Source organism: Ptychodera flava, chromosome 18 (assembly GCF_041260155.1).
Source record: "Ptychodera flava strain L36383 chromosome 18, AS_Pfla_20210202, whole genome shotgun sequence".
Lineage (NCBI taxonomy): Eukaryota > Metazoa > Hemichordata > Enteropneusta > Ptychoderidae > Ptychodera > Ptychodera flava.
The window spans coordinates 19,647,428-19,662,580 of NC_091945.1; the positions used below are offsets into that span (position 1 = coordinate 19,647,428).

At 37.7% G+C, this 15,153-nt stretch overlaps 1 protein-coding gene across 1 annotated transcript in view; it reads right to left on the minus strand.

The window, feature by feature from the left end:
• Positions 1–15,153, minus strand: part of LOC139117093 (ATP-binding cassette sub-family C member 9-like) — a 31,870-nt gene that overhangs the window by 1,563 nt on the left and 15,154 nt on the right. The window contains exons 10-29 of the mRNA XM_070679930.1: positions 14,745–14,939; positions 13,610–13,688; positions 12,139–12,244; positions 11,255–11,353; positions 10,783–10,948; positions 10,542–10,679; positions 9,606–9,822; positions 8,563–8,774; positions 7,662–7,901; positions 6,962–7,119; positions 6,170–6,262; positions 5,265–5,367; positions 4,373–4,486; positions 4,079–4,190; positions 2,653–2,783; positions 2,246–2,324; positions 1,751–1,859; positions 1,209–1,312; positions 815–948; positions 83–145 (exon numbers count right to left, since the gene is read on the minus strand). Coding sequence (XP_070536031.1) covers positions 83–145; positions 815–948; positions 1,209–1,312; positions 1,751–1,859; positions 2,246–2,324; positions 2,653–2,783; positions 4,079–4,190; positions 4,373–4,486; positions 5,265–5,367; positions 6,170–6,262; positions 6,962–7,119; positions 7,662–7,901; positions 8,563–8,774; positions 9,606–9,822; positions 10,542–10,679; positions 10,783–10,948; positions 11,255–11,353; positions 12,139–12,244; positions 13,610–13,688; positions 14,745–14,939 — 2,652 coding nt within the window. The remainder of the gene's footprint in view (positions 1–82; positions 146–814; positions 949–1,208; positions 1,313–1,750; positions 1,860–2,245; positions 2,325–2,652; positions 2,784–4,078; positions 4,191–4,372; positions 4,487–5,264; positions 5,368–6,169; positions 6,263–6,961; positions 7,120–7,661; positions 7,902–8,562; positions 8,775–9,605; positions 9,823–10,541; positions 10,680–10,782; positions 10,949–11,254; positions 11,354–12,138; positions 12,245–13,609; positions 13,689–14,744; positions 14,940–15,153) is intronic.

Consider the following 15,153-nt stretch of genomic DNA (forward strand, 5'->3'; position numbering starts at 1 on the left):
CTATAGGTACGTGTGGAATAAAAAAAGAGCATTCAACAGGTGCTACGGCGGACAAGTATCTAAAGTAAGCATATGTACTCACAGCAATGGTCAGCACTGTTCTGTCGGCAAACGCAGTCTGTATAACATTCCTGAGAATAGCATCCTGAAATCATGAAAGGGGTAGATTAACCCTTTGAGCGCCAAAGTCTATTTTTGTCCCCTTCATAAAATAAACCCCAGTCAATTTTTCTCAGATTTTTGCCAAAATTTTGAAACAAAAACTGTAGCAAAAGAAATGTGATGTCCATTGGTCCAAAATTATCAAAAAATTACAGAAAGATTCATAAAATTGGTATAAAATTTTGCACCAAAATTTTGGCGGGCGAAAATTACAGCACTCAAAGGGTTAAACGAATTGATCAACACAGTTAATCGACAGCAGTTTAAGTACAACTCTGGCAATATATCCTCCGTCCGATCAGATAAATTGTATCATCAAAAGAAACATTAATCAGTTCATCTTGGGCGATATTGCCAGTGCTTGAATTTACTTTCGATTGGGTTGTTTAGTATACTTGTCATATTTAATTCTTTTTTGTTCTGATTACACGACGAAGCAGTGATAATGTAGATTGTAGTAAGATTCCACAACTTCCGAGGTAGCGGTACAGAGCGCAAAATCTCCAACCCATTTTGAACAAAGAGAGAAAAACATAGCAGAAATGCCTGCTATGGAATAACAAATATCAAGAAGTTAAATTCGTTCCTGCGTGCAACAATGTAGGATGCCACTTTGAAGTGAAGTGAAGTGAAGTGGTTTAGACAAGCTTACAGTTTTCATGTCGACGGAAGCTGTGGCTTCGTCCATGATGAGAATTCGTGATTTACGCAGAAAGGCTCTGGCCAGACAAAACAACTGTCTCTGTCCAACGCTGAAGTTTTCCCCTTCGTCCGAAATTTCAGCATCTTTCACAGGAAAAAAAAAAGTTTTAAAGAAGATAAAGAAGAAAACGCATATGGGAAGATGAGTCTCTCTCTCTCTCTCTCTCTCTCTCTCTCTCTCTCTCTCTCTCTCTCTCTCTCTCTCTCTCTCTCTCTCTCTCTCTCTCTCTCTCTCGTTCAGATATATTAAGTAAATTATGATATTGTGTCAGTACATTGAAGATGATTGGGTTCTTTAGATCTTTTATTTATATGATGGTGACATCGACAACTCAGCAGCTCACCTAGTTGCTCATCCAAGTCTAGAACTGTTTGTTTCAACTGTGCAATATCCAATGCCTGCCAAAGCTCTTCATCATCCCGTAATCCATTTGGATCAAGATTAAATCTGATGGCGATAAAACATAACACATTTAGTGAAAGTCATTATTGTACCGGAGAAATTAACATAAGATTGACCTACTGTACAAATTGTTCATGGTAGAATACGCCCCGAGAATCTCCTTGTTTTCGGATACTTAAGTTTTAACCGTCTTGGGTTTGTGGAGGTTGGAAATTTAATTCTGGCAATGGAGTTGACATAGGGCATATCAGCCATCTTAAATTTCATATTTGACATACTTTCAGTAATGTCATTCTCTAATTACAAACTTTGCTCCGTTACTCCTAATTTTTATCGATTGGTGTCAACGAAAATGGTTTAGAGGGTCATTTTGCGGAAGTATAAGGAAATAACCCCAAAATTTCCTGTTTTGTTTAAGAGTTAAGTTAACTTTCAAACAACGTTAAAATAACTTTTTTTGAGTTCATGATAAAAATATTTTACCTGATGGTGCCAGCAAATAAAACTGGATCTTGTGGGATTATAGATAACCTCTTGCGGAGTGTTAGCAGAGGCACGTTAGCTATGTTTACCCCGTCTACAGAAATGTAACCTATTATATGAGGAAAATACATATTCGTTTGGTGTTGTGAAAATTTGCGATGATTTTTGTCTATTTTTACAGGTCTGTCCTACATCCACCAGATTATGTAAACAGTATTTCTGTCATAAAATAATATAGTGGATGGATTTGCCGAGCTGAACACACGTTGAAATTTGCCAATGTTTGCAGCAGTAGACTGGTCGTATATGGGGTTTTCGCAAACTTAAACCCCAAAGTGCAGAGACCCATACTCGATAGAATCTTTCAATCTACGGCAATAGGTGCCAAATGTGTCTCCGTTTGCAAACTTCATGTGGTAAAGTGTAAAAAAGTGGAGTGTCTCACTTATGAATTCATCGAAGTCTGCCACAATGGTTAATTACGCAAGGGTTTACCTTGATATGTGTCAATCACTCTGAACAATGATAATGTCAGTGATGATTTGCCACTTCCGGTTCGTCCACAGATTCCAATCTAGGGGGAAACAGATTAGGTAAGGACACAAGCGAAAATTTGGGAAATATCACACTTTACATCATGGTAAGAGACGAAGGGGTATAACTGCTATTATGATTTATGCAATTAAAATCCATTAAACAACAGGATTACGGCAATCAAGATTGAAATCCGTTGAACTCTATTTACCTGGCTAGTTGTATCCATGACAACGAGATCTTAAGAAACATAGTGATGTTCAACACTTAACCGTCAGCCACCAATTCGTGTCTACAGGGACAATGAACTTGTCTCAATCTTTTCCGTCTCAAAAAAGATTGCATCGTCATTTCATGTGAGCATTTACCTTCTGCCCGCCTTCAAACTCTATGCTGACATTCCGCAAAACTGGGTCAAGTTCTGCACTGTATCGCACTGACACTGTGTTGAATTCGATGCGACCTTCATTCGGCCAATCAGAGGGTGGGTTGTAAATGCCTGGAAAATGGTTGGCACAAATACAGATAAAATACTTTCACACGTAAGTATAAGCTTATAGGCACTTCTTCCTTCATACTAATTCATATTTTATGTACATGTAAAGTTATGACCTTTGACCGGGATATTCTATTTGGCAATCGGGAAACTCCCCCTCATTTCAGTGCCAGCCACCTCAGCGAGTCTATGTCACACTAGCTAAGTAATTGAAGGAAATCCGTCGATGTCTCTTAAATAATTACGGAATATTACTGAGCGGGTTTCAAGCCTCAACAAATTGAAACATAGACATTCTAAAATACTCTTCGAAAAGTAAAGCAATCAAACACGAACCCAAAAAATCATAAACTCAAGCGACTGATGAAGAAACTACTCAGGGTTCCGGAACGAAAGCGTCAGAGGATCAAAGTGTCTTCCGATCGGGCTTCGTGTCGCCATGGCACAACATTAATTGTCAAAACACTATATACAATAAACACAAACAACATAAAAACGGCACAGAAAACGATACACGCCAAAAAACTCAGCAACAAACAAGACATACATAAAAACTAAACACAATTGAGTAGTTGATGTGTGTAGCCACTTTCCCTTTATTTTATATATTCATTCTGATTGAATATATGCAAAGTTCATATTAGCACAACAAATAGCACATTACACTTAGATTTGAATGGGCACTACGGCACTTTGGCATCTGTTATATCGATTTTGATTCGTCTGATAGTATCGTTATTCTGCTTTGGTGTGTCAGCGTAATGTTGTTTTTCCTATAACATGCCTGTTAGTTCAAGCATACTCGATAAATGGCTTGTCAAACCACTAACATAGTGCATTGAAGTCTCGTATAGTCCGTTGCATTTAAGGTAGCAAAGCGCCTCGAAAGTGAAGGATTTCAACTTTTGCTCAAACTTTCCTTAAGGAATGCTTAAACCATTCCCTTCCAAAATCAACAATAAAAATCGGGGGTCACCGTGCAAACTTTGGTACTAGAGAAACGAATAACCTAAGATTAACCGACATTTAAAATTCAAAATGGCTGCCATCCCTGTGTTAACTCTATGGCGGAAAAATGAAATTTTCGAATTTCGAAAAACGAAGCCGGTGAAAAGTTTTCTTACACCACGAGCTTTAAAATGAATCCCCACATGTTTTTATCAGAAAAGAATTGTAAAATTTTTAGAATCCAAATATCTGTCCCCGAGGAGCGTTCTTCCTTAAATAATGAAATCGATGAGGAGAGCATAACTTTGTTGAAATGACTGAACATAGACTTGACCTGATTCTATACAAACCTCGATATTCTTCTGTGTTGATATTCGTGTAGTAATCAACTCTCTCTACAGCGTTCATCTGCATTTCACAGTCTGCCATCATTCGAACCAGAATGGTCAGAAACATGGATATCTGAGAAAAACAAAGAAAAACAGAAATTACCGGGATCACAAAGAGTTGAATCACAGCATTATTAAGAGACTAAAGCGTAACATTACTGATCTTGGTTCTGTCCGTAGACGGAACAGATGATCGTCGATCATTTCGTTTTAAAATACTAATGATACTTTTTGAAAGGTATGTGCCTTACTTACCGACAAAGAATACGTGATAGCGAGACCAACCAAGCTAGCGTCTAGGTTGCCAAGAACACTGCTAAGTAAGGTTGTCAGACAAGATACTAGGATAACTAGAGCACCAATAAATTCCTGTTATATCAAAATCAGAAAATAAAAAAAAATAAAAATCCATTCTTATGTCTCAGACCTATTGAACCTATCTTAAAAGTATCACACAAAAACGTGGTGTTGCTAGTATTTTCAACTAACACGTATTCCACCTCTTGACCTCAATGTTATACGCTAGGTATGAACAAAAACAAAAAGCGTCTGCCTGTTCACGAGTCCCATTTACACGAAGTTTGCACATATCCGATTGTAGGGTATAGAATTACTGACGAGAAAGGCTTACAATGTCCGAAAGAATTGAGGGGCATTTTTGTGTTTACTTCGAGTATATGGATTTACGGCAAAAGTTTGTGACTATTTAAGGATTGGGAGACATTGCACTCAATTATTGTACTGCAACCTTTATCAATTTGGTGACAGTATGACCACCAGACATGTACAATGACGTTTATGCGCCTTGAGGACAGACTTTCGGACATTCAAACTTTCCACTATCAGTTGTTGAGGGGGGGGGGTATTGAAAGTTCATAGACTTCATTTTCATTGACTTATTTCTATGTGAAAATCGGTAATTTTCCCCTATAACATAATACAGGGATGGCGGCCATTTTGAATGTCAAGAGTCGATAACTATTAGGTAATATGTTTCTCTTATATCAAATTTTGCATGGTGATTTCTGAGTTTTATTCATGATTTCAAAACTGAATAATGTAAAGTTTCTCACGGAGAGTTTGAGCAAAAGTTTAAGTCTATAAATTTAGAGGAATGTACTACTTTGATACACATTGCGATACTTACAAGTCGTATACCAAGCCATCTGTTGCTTGTGTGTAGGTAGAGCTGAGCCAAGTTGTTTTGGTCCAACCGACGGATCAAACGATTTCGAAATGTTGTGTCACTTCTGAAGAATGGTTAAAATCAAACAAAATTCAATGAGAAGTGAAGGTGAAGAGCTGCAAAAATTGGCGGTTCTATACAAAAGCATCTTGGTGCGTATAGTTGCCTAAGAGCGATAAAGCATGCGCTGAGTACGTAAAACGATTTTACCAAAAGTACCCTTAGGCCGAGAAAAATAAAAAGTTTGTTTCTCATTCTCGCGCGCGTCAATTCAGACCCGCCACGTCAAACTTTTTTTCTGCTCATGAGGAAACAAAATACAACAAAACCCGCAAAAATACGCGACGATAGTGACAAACAAAGTGCTGTATAAAACAGAACCGTAAACAAAGTAATTAATACTAACATGACATGCAGAACTGTACACATTTATCACTGTTATATTACGCTGTCAAAACTGTGCATTGTTGCGCTAAAAGTCAAATCGCAAAACTGTTGATATACAAAAATAATAAAGCAACACTGCTGTGCATCTATCTCTGCGCGCATTCCTATATTGTTTTCATATTGTTGTTGATTGAAAAATAAAAAAAAATTGAGTGTAAAAAATAAACCGCGTCACCGCATCATTTTTGAAATATGTCTAGGATGCATGAGAAACAAACTTTTTATTTTTCTTACGGTGTGTTTGTGTACGCGTACATACCCACTATATATAACTATATAATGGTGATAATAATGTAAGTGAGAAAAATCACAAAACTATATATACACGTATATTTACAGTTTTATGTATTTTGCAATCTAATCCAATTGTATTTACTGTTAAAGTTCCTGTGTTTCTGTACATCTAGTTTGATACCTACCTGTATGCTCGAATTGTCGTAAGACCACCAAGAGTCTCGGATAAATGCGCAAATACCGGTGATATAGAGACGCTATCAAGACGTTTAAGCTCTCTTCAAAATGAGACGGAAAAAATACCATGAGTTTTAAATTTTGATGAAGACAGAATATATTACTACGTTGACTCGACATATCTGAGATTCAAAATAAAACAAATAAAATTCGCCCCATTTTTCTTGTTTGAAAGCTTGTAGTGCTTCGTTTGAAAGCAAAATGAAAATACAGTATTTGCTGAATCTTATCTTCCTGAAAACAGTTTGTTTCCTTTGTTTTTGTTAGAGCAAGAGTAAAGACAAGTAGGAACAAACGGCATTATGCATCAATTGTTAGTAACCTAGGTAGTGGCCAGGGTTAGAGTACATAGCTAGGGGTACCCAAGGTAAACCCCTGTAGATCATATCCACAGATTTATGTTCCCTAATCTTCATTCGTGCCACATGTAGTAGAGAATTGCAACCATTTGGTCTGTCATTGATATACTGTCGATGACATAGTTTTCTTAGACAGAAAAGTTAAGCCTTTTAAATTACCTCAAAGCTCTGTTTCCTTGTTGAGTGTCTACAAGTATAACTCTTGAAATAGGCGCTGTGTAAGATCTGAATTGTTTATGCGTGAAAACGTTTTGTTCCGTAAACGCGATGGGAAACGTCAAACCATCATGAGATGAAATAGTATCCTCACCTTCGAATTGACTGTTCTTTGAAATTGACAGAAAGCCAAAACTTTTCATGTTCGTGTTACAGCTGACTTACCTTGAAGTGGTGATGAAATACTTCATGACTATGAAGTAAATGACCAGGACAGGCAGGACAGCGACGATAAATATGGGTGTGACCACAGCGTTGACAACTAAAGCCGAAACACATTGCAGCGTGGAAGACATGATACCGTTTATGGTTAGCCACAATCTCTACAGAGAAAGCAAGAGACGCCAGTTATGGACATAGACAATTGTTATCCATTTGCTACAATGTCTTGTGTGTCAATGGCAGAAAAATCAACTCAGGTCTTTGCGTTGGAGGGTTTATCAGTGTCTGTAATACTTGCATTCTTCTGTTTTTGTCCGGGTGTGACTCTGATCTCTGACGAATATTGATAATCTTTGGTTTCATATCAGAGCTTCACTTTTTTGAGTTTCGATTTCATGCTGTCGCACCTCTTTCCACAAATAGACTTTTTCGGTCAATTATTATCCAGTGTATTTTGACTTGGTTTGTATCCTTATTCCTGTATATCTGTCTTTTACCGTTTCTGCTTGTACTAAATTGTGAAGTAGTGGAATCAAATAACTCCTGGCATTGTCAAGTATCGCATACTAGTACGCTCTGTGCAATCTCAGGGGTTTGCAGCGTTTAAAAACACTTTGATCGTAAACGCGATGCTGCATAGTAGAAAAAAAATCACAAATGGTGAACGCGCCGGACAAAAAATATCAAAAAACACAAAATGTACCTGATCAATAAACTGTGTGTCGTTTGAAAACCGAGTCAAAATACGACCAATCGGTGTCGTGTCGAAGAACCTCAGGGGTGCATGGACGATATTCCGTAAGAGGGCGATGTGGATTCGCTTTGCAGCCAGCAGGGAAAATAATATTTGACATCCCGTCGTTGCGAGTGAAAAGATGACGTAGGATGACGAAAGCAAAGCATATCCTCTGAGATAATAATTCAATAGAGCATCCTCTTCCTCCTAAGATATTCGTGAATATTTAATTAGATGTACAAGTATCTTCTCAAAGCTGTTGCATGGCTGTCCAGACAACCATGCGTGCAAATTTGCGTGGCGCAGAGAGAGAGAGAGAGAGAGAGAGAGAGAGAGAGAGAGAGAGAGAGAGAGAGAGAGAGAGAGAGAGAGAGAGAGAGAGTGAGAGAGAGAGAGAGGGGGGGGATGGTGGAGCGGGAACGGAGGATTAATTGTAGTTTTGGCACAGGGCGTGGCAAGCAATATTAGTGTAGAAGTTATGAATATGATCAATAAATGTCATGTATTAAACTGTTTTTCATGATACAAGCCATAACTGTGTCTATGCGTGCCTATTACTTTATCCTAGCTATCTGTGTATAGTATTTCAAAGAAAACAATCTATATCTGTTAATTGACCTCCCTAATCCCCTTCATTAATGTGTTCTGCAGATCACTGGCGCGGGGGTTTATCGCCCTGACCAAATAATTCGATGAGCTGCTAACGCCCTGTGGTTTTGGCGGCAATTCCTAAAAGTAAATGAAATATTGCATTTCACGCAACTTTACCAAAAATGGAACACTGAGAAAAATAGCCATTTTATGACTTTATGTCGAATTTAATGGACAGTATAGTGAAAGTAAATGTAATTTTATTGGCCGTATGTACCTCTGTCGCGTTGACGTCAATTTCGATACCAGCTTCTGACCAATCAGCCAGCCAGAAGTTATTCAAAATGTGGGCAGTTCCTTGAGCAAGAAATAAGACGAATATCAAGAGAACTATCGGTCCTTTGATGGCCTTGGCGTAAGTGTAGTAAATTTTCCAAGAGACGGAACCTCTTTCTCTTTCCTCGGCCCTGATTAACGTAGCGCCGGCACCTGAAAATGAAAGAACCGCAAAAATTTGAAATAGTGCAATCATGTCTTGAAGGAAGGTACGGTGATGTTAAATCCTATTTTATATAGTATAGACAACGTCGCACAGGTTGGTTACTTCACCATATATTTCTTCCTATAGCTCAGGCCATTGAGTCCATGGGACTCAGGTAAAACATATTCGATATTGTGCGAATTCGGTTGATCCTGCCTGACACCTTTCAAACGTTTGAAACCTAAATGATCATTCCATATTTCTTCGAGAGTTGAGTAATCATATTTTTCTGAGACAAACATGCTAACATTAAACCTCTTTGATGAAATCGGGGTACGTTTGAAATATTTTCACCATGTGTACAATTTTTGAACTGCATTTTAGAAATTTGCATGTCTATATGCTTTTGTAGAAGACCGTTAATCGTACAAAAATGGCATGGACAAAAAGAAAATGTTAACAATCGAGAAACGATATGGATCGTAGGCAAGCTACACATGTTGTGGCAAAGGTTTGTGATCATACCAAACGCCACGAGAAGACTGCCGTTTATACACAAAACAAAGGTACTGAAGGAATACTGCAAAAAGTCAGTAAGGTAGCATGCTCTTGTCTGACAGCTTTCAAGATCACATTTTGCCGGTTGCAGTCGTTAGTGCAAGTTCAAGAGGGCGTGGCAGGTTTGCAAATCTTTAGATGCATGATACCAATGTAACGTCCTGATTAAATTGGAGATTTGCCTGTTTTAAATGTCTTTAAATTCTGATGATATGTAAGGGAACATTATCTTATAACGTCACGGTTTCCAACAAATTGTGAGTGATGAGGGCGCTCTGTACCTTTCTCTAGCTTCTTTTCCTCTATCATCGAAATACGCCTTTGAAGTTCTTTGCGCTCCTTGTCGGCGTCGGTTTCCGATTCAGATTCACTCTCGGCTTCGGATTCACTCATCAGTCTGATTTTCTTTTCCAAAGTCGAGAACAGGTCTGGTTCCTGGGTAGCTATTTCATTCGGGTTCCCTTGCTCTAATATTCTACCATCCTCCATTATGACCACCTGTAACAAATTATTCTGTACATTTACCCGTAGTACTGGTTTTATCTCACTTTATTTGACCTCGTTTAATGAGGGTAGCCTAGTAAACTCTACTTCGACGTCATCCCTTTCATGGCCCTTGAGATTAAAAAAATCTCAAATACAACAACCGCATAACACATGTTAAAACGGCATATAAAATACGTTTAATTTCTTTCTGATGAATCTTTACATAATTCTTTTAAAACAGGCAGGGTGTTTCCGAATATGCAACTTCTGTTTTCTGCTTTTCAGCAGTCGCACAAAAACGTGTAAACAACTTGAAAATACCGAAAGAGTTTGGTAACAGCAATAACACAAGAGGCTACAATATGTCAAAATTGAAAACCTCATTCCTTTGATTTTAAGCCAAATGTTTCTAAATTGAAAGCAACTAATCTATTTTTTCAGAGCTAGATTTTCTAAGGCTGCTTCAATTTGAAAATTTGAGGGTTTTGCCCTTTTAAAAGGTAAGCTTGTCTGATTTTTGCATTAACTTCATTAGTTTGAGGGCATGTTCAAATTTATTGTGTTTGTGTGAGTTTATAATTTAGTAAAATTGTGGAAGATTTTTCAGTTTATTTGATCACGACAATTCGTTTGCGAAATCATTTTGTTGAGAAAATCCGCACATCAATTTTCCATGATTAACTAAATTAATTTCTTTAGAAGGGGTGGAGATTCTACTGTTTTCAACTTACCATATCTGCATTTTGTAAATACTGAATTTGGTGAGTCACCAGAATAACAGTTCTTCCTTCCTTCATCAAAAAATTCATAATTCCTCGTTCCATCAGATGCGATCCGACGTGAACGTCCAAAGCTGACAGGGGATCATCCTATGACACAGAGACAAAAAATACAGCAATCAGAACTTTATGACATAGCAAGTAATAATTGACAATAAGAAATTTCAAAACTACAACTAGCAAAGGTACTTACCATTAGGATAATTGCAGAGTTACTGTACAAAGCCCTAGCCACACTGACTCGTTGTTTCTGACCACCGCTCAAGTTGATACCCTTTTCACCGATCTCTGTCATGTCACCACCGGGTAAAATGTCAATATCGGGCTGCAGTGCACAAACCTCGATCACCTTGCGGTACCTGTCGTACAAAAGACAAAAGCTTAGATAAATCAATTCGTTCCCAACACTAATTGACCCACTCATACAGTAATATGCTCATAAAATACAAACATAAACATAGATAGATAAATAGAGAGAGAGAGAGAGATAAATATATAGATACATAGACACGTACGTACATACATACATACATACATACATACATACATACATACATACATACATACATACATACATACATACATACATACATACGTACGTACGTACATACATACATACAGACAGACAGACAGAAAGACAGACAGACATACATACATACACTCACCTGTCGAAATCAAACTCATTGCCGAACAATACATTATCCTTCAAAGTCGCATTCTGCAGCCATGGTTTCTGTGGGACGTAGGACACCGAGCTGCATTTTCTGTTGAACAAAGATATCATGTCTCGTGAGAAAAAGAAACGTTCACATCAAATGGTTCACATGACTTTAGAAAGTTCCACCCCTAACAAACTTTTACAACCTATTCACGAAAGAAGTGAAAATCTCTTATGAACCTGACGATTTCACATGAGTTCTGCCGAAAGTCAATATTGCCCTCTCAAACTAATTGAAAAATTTATCCGACTTTGCATTTGGAAAGATGAAAAATGGTAACAAAACAGAAAACTTTTGAAGCACGCACTTTTTTCTAGGGCAAGTTAGGAACAAAAGAGGTCCAACCACTATTTGTATCGTCCCAGTGTAATCACTAGCGACAGGTTGTAAAACAGGTTCACATATCTGACCCACATTCCAGGTATCCAAATTGAATTTAATAAATTATCTGTATTTTATGTTGCATTTTGATACTTTTGTTGCATTTTTGTGGAAGCCAAATTTCTCATTCTGCTCATCAAAATCACGTCGAAATGCCAAGCGATCCAGTAGTCAACGCAGTCTTTATGTATGTGATTTCAAGTGTTATTCTAGGTAGGTGAACTTTAGTCTGGACGAGAATTCATGTGTTAACGATAAAATGACATCGCCTATTGTACACACAGCATTGTGTTGGCAAGGATAAACGGATCATTTCAATGTGCCTTATAATTCAGGTGAGAACAAGAAAATGTACGTGTAAAAATTAAACGTTAATGAAAGCATATCAACTTCCGTTCCTCAAGTTGGTGCCCAGATAAAGACATACAATGATCAATATTGGAATTTACCTATTGAACTGTACCGAGCCAGATACCGTAGTCATTTCCTGCAGTATTGCCGACAACAAGGAAGACTTGCCGCTTCCAACCAGTCCAATTATCATGGTTAGCTTTCCTGTCAAATAATATGGAGAAAAATTCCTATTGTATCATTCTTAACAACTTATTACATTTTTGTCTGACGTTGGCCATGTCCAGAGTTTAAACAATGCAGTTTAATGTATTGGGGTGCCAGTGTATGTAACGGTATATTCTTAATTGCAGTGCGGCACGGCACGAAAACTACGTGTTATGCGTACCTTAACGTAGTATGCGCCTCGAAAGTGAAAGACTTAAACTTTTGCTCAAACTTTCCTCAAGGAATATTTCAACAATTCTCTTTCAAAACCAACAATAAAAATCAGGGGTCACAGTGTAAATTTTGGTGCTAGAGAAACAAACTGTCCAAGATTTACTGATATTGGAAATTCAAAATGGCCGCCATCCCTGTGTGGAATAAAATAAAATTTTCGATTTTCGACAAACTAAGGCGGTGAAAAGTTTTTACATCAAGAGCTTGAAAATGAACCCAAATAAGTGGTAGATCAGAGGAATTGTAAAAGTTTGGGAGTCCAAATATCTATCCCCAGGCTCATTCTACCTTAATTGTTTACATGTAACACGATTTGAACTAATTTGGGATAATTGGATTTTCATATTTTTCAAATTTCTCAAAAGTGTTAGGTGCCGTATAGCTGAATGTTCCGATATTACAAATTACTCATAAAAACAAGTGTGTAACTGAAAAAGAAAAGTAGATGAGGTGACATAACTGAAAAAGAAAAGTAGATGAGGTTACATTTGAAGGTTGAATCGACATTACTTCATCATCCAATTATCCCAAATTAGTTCCAATCGTGTTATGTGTGCGGCTAGTAAAAATATCCCGTGAATATGCTAATAACTGTAAATACGCGTTAACATTGGCGACATGGTTTCTGTCACAACAAGGAATGGTGTATGCATGGATGCTAATAATCCGTATCTGATTTATAGTTCAATGCAAAAATCTTAATTTTGTTGACAGTTTCTTAATATTGCGTGATATTTTAAAATTTGAATAAAAATCATGAACTGCGTCATAACTACTTCATGACAATATCTGAATGGATAGCACGCTCACTGTACCCATCCTATACCCCAAAAAGGAAAATACTCGGAGAAATTATCCATCGAACACTTACATATCCAAATCCCTATACCTAGTCCAAACTTTGGTGGTTAGAAAATTAATAAAAACGTAGTCTATGAATTTGTCCACACATGGGAGACATTCACTTTGGCATATCCAACGGTACACATCACAATGAATCATGGGATATCTCTAGTACTGTATAGCGGCTTATGCTACATTTCGCGCACTGTTACCGAGTCTCATGTATACCTGCTTGAGGCGCGGGTTATTACTCAAATAACACAGTGAAAAACACTCTATACCCACCACGAGATATCTGAATATTAATGTCGTGCAGCGTTGGAGTGAGAACGTCTGCTTCCCAGGCGAAATTGCCACTCTGAATCTGTGAAGGAAACATTTCCCTTCCGTTACGTTTTTAGCTGAAGAAGAAACCGCCAAAGGTAGAGGTGACCGTAAATGTGTGTGTGTGTGTGTGTGTGTGTGTGTGTGTGTGTGTGTGTGTGTGTGTGTGTGTGTGTGTGTGTGTGTGTGTGTGTGACGCTTTAGTTTAGTTTTGGCTCATCATATCTGATCAACCTGTACACGACGATACCAATGTGATGAAATCATTTTATAAGACTCACAAAAAAGACGAGAAACTATATAAATATAAACAATTGTGTCACAGAGCTTGATTCCAAGATAAAGTCCTCTAAGTATTTCTTTCTTCAAATATCCACCTCCGGAAAAAAATGTTGACTGTTTCTTTCAGTTTGGATGACCATGGCACCTAAATCTTGATTATTTGTTCGGTAATCCACTTTAGTCTCCACATGATTGAAAGTCAGCAAGATGTATAGAAGAACATTTTCGAAATCTAATCTTAAAAGTGTTCCAGTACATCACCTGGGACATGTAACAAATAACTCAATACCCAATGTGTAATGATACTTAACCCAATATGTAATATATTGACCTAATGTGTGATACCGATTAACCCAGTATGTGATACTAACTTACATATTGCGTTAAGTGTTATAACTTATTTGGTTTGGTCAATATTTACACATTAACTTAACATAATTATTTAAATGATACAGACAACACTTCGATGCTAGTCAGCTCGTTATTTTTCTGAGTGCTGAATTTGTCTAAAATTTGCTGCATAAAATCACATATTCCCATGTGTAGCATCTGAAAAATAATGGTAATAGGAAACACCAACTTTCTCACCATTTTTCTTGTCTACTCACTTCTAACAACACAAAGGAAATACAGAGACAATGTCAAGTTTGACTTCGTGTTGTCCTTGTAATAGAAACTGCGTTCTTTTTGTCAGATCTGCTGTTTGAATGTCACGCTAAGTATTTAATCTTTCTGTCAGAGTGTGCTATAATTCTTAGAATACCCTTACCCCAAATTTATCACCTCTTTTCTTTGAAAATGAAAGAGGGTTTACCTGCAGAGCCACACCATCTGGGATACTGGAAGACCGACCTGTCTCCAAGTCATCGACATCCTGCGATGTTGTTTGTGCAAATGACCCGTATTTCGGTGAACCTCGCCCCGCTGTCGATTTTCTGCCATCTCCACTGCTTTTTCTTCGGGTAAATAGATATGCATTTGGATCGTCGGAGACGTCATCTTTGGAGGCCTGTAATATTGCATGGAGCGGGATAAGCTTACCATTGTTTACTTAACAACATTGACGCACGAACCTGACTGAAGGCGCGACTTTGCACAATTTTTAAATATCGGATATTTACAATCTAGTATCGAAGTTTGACATATCGACGTTTTCGGGACTAGTATCGATACTAGACGATACTAGAATGAAATGCCGTCGTTCCATGGGAAGCCGTTTGGGA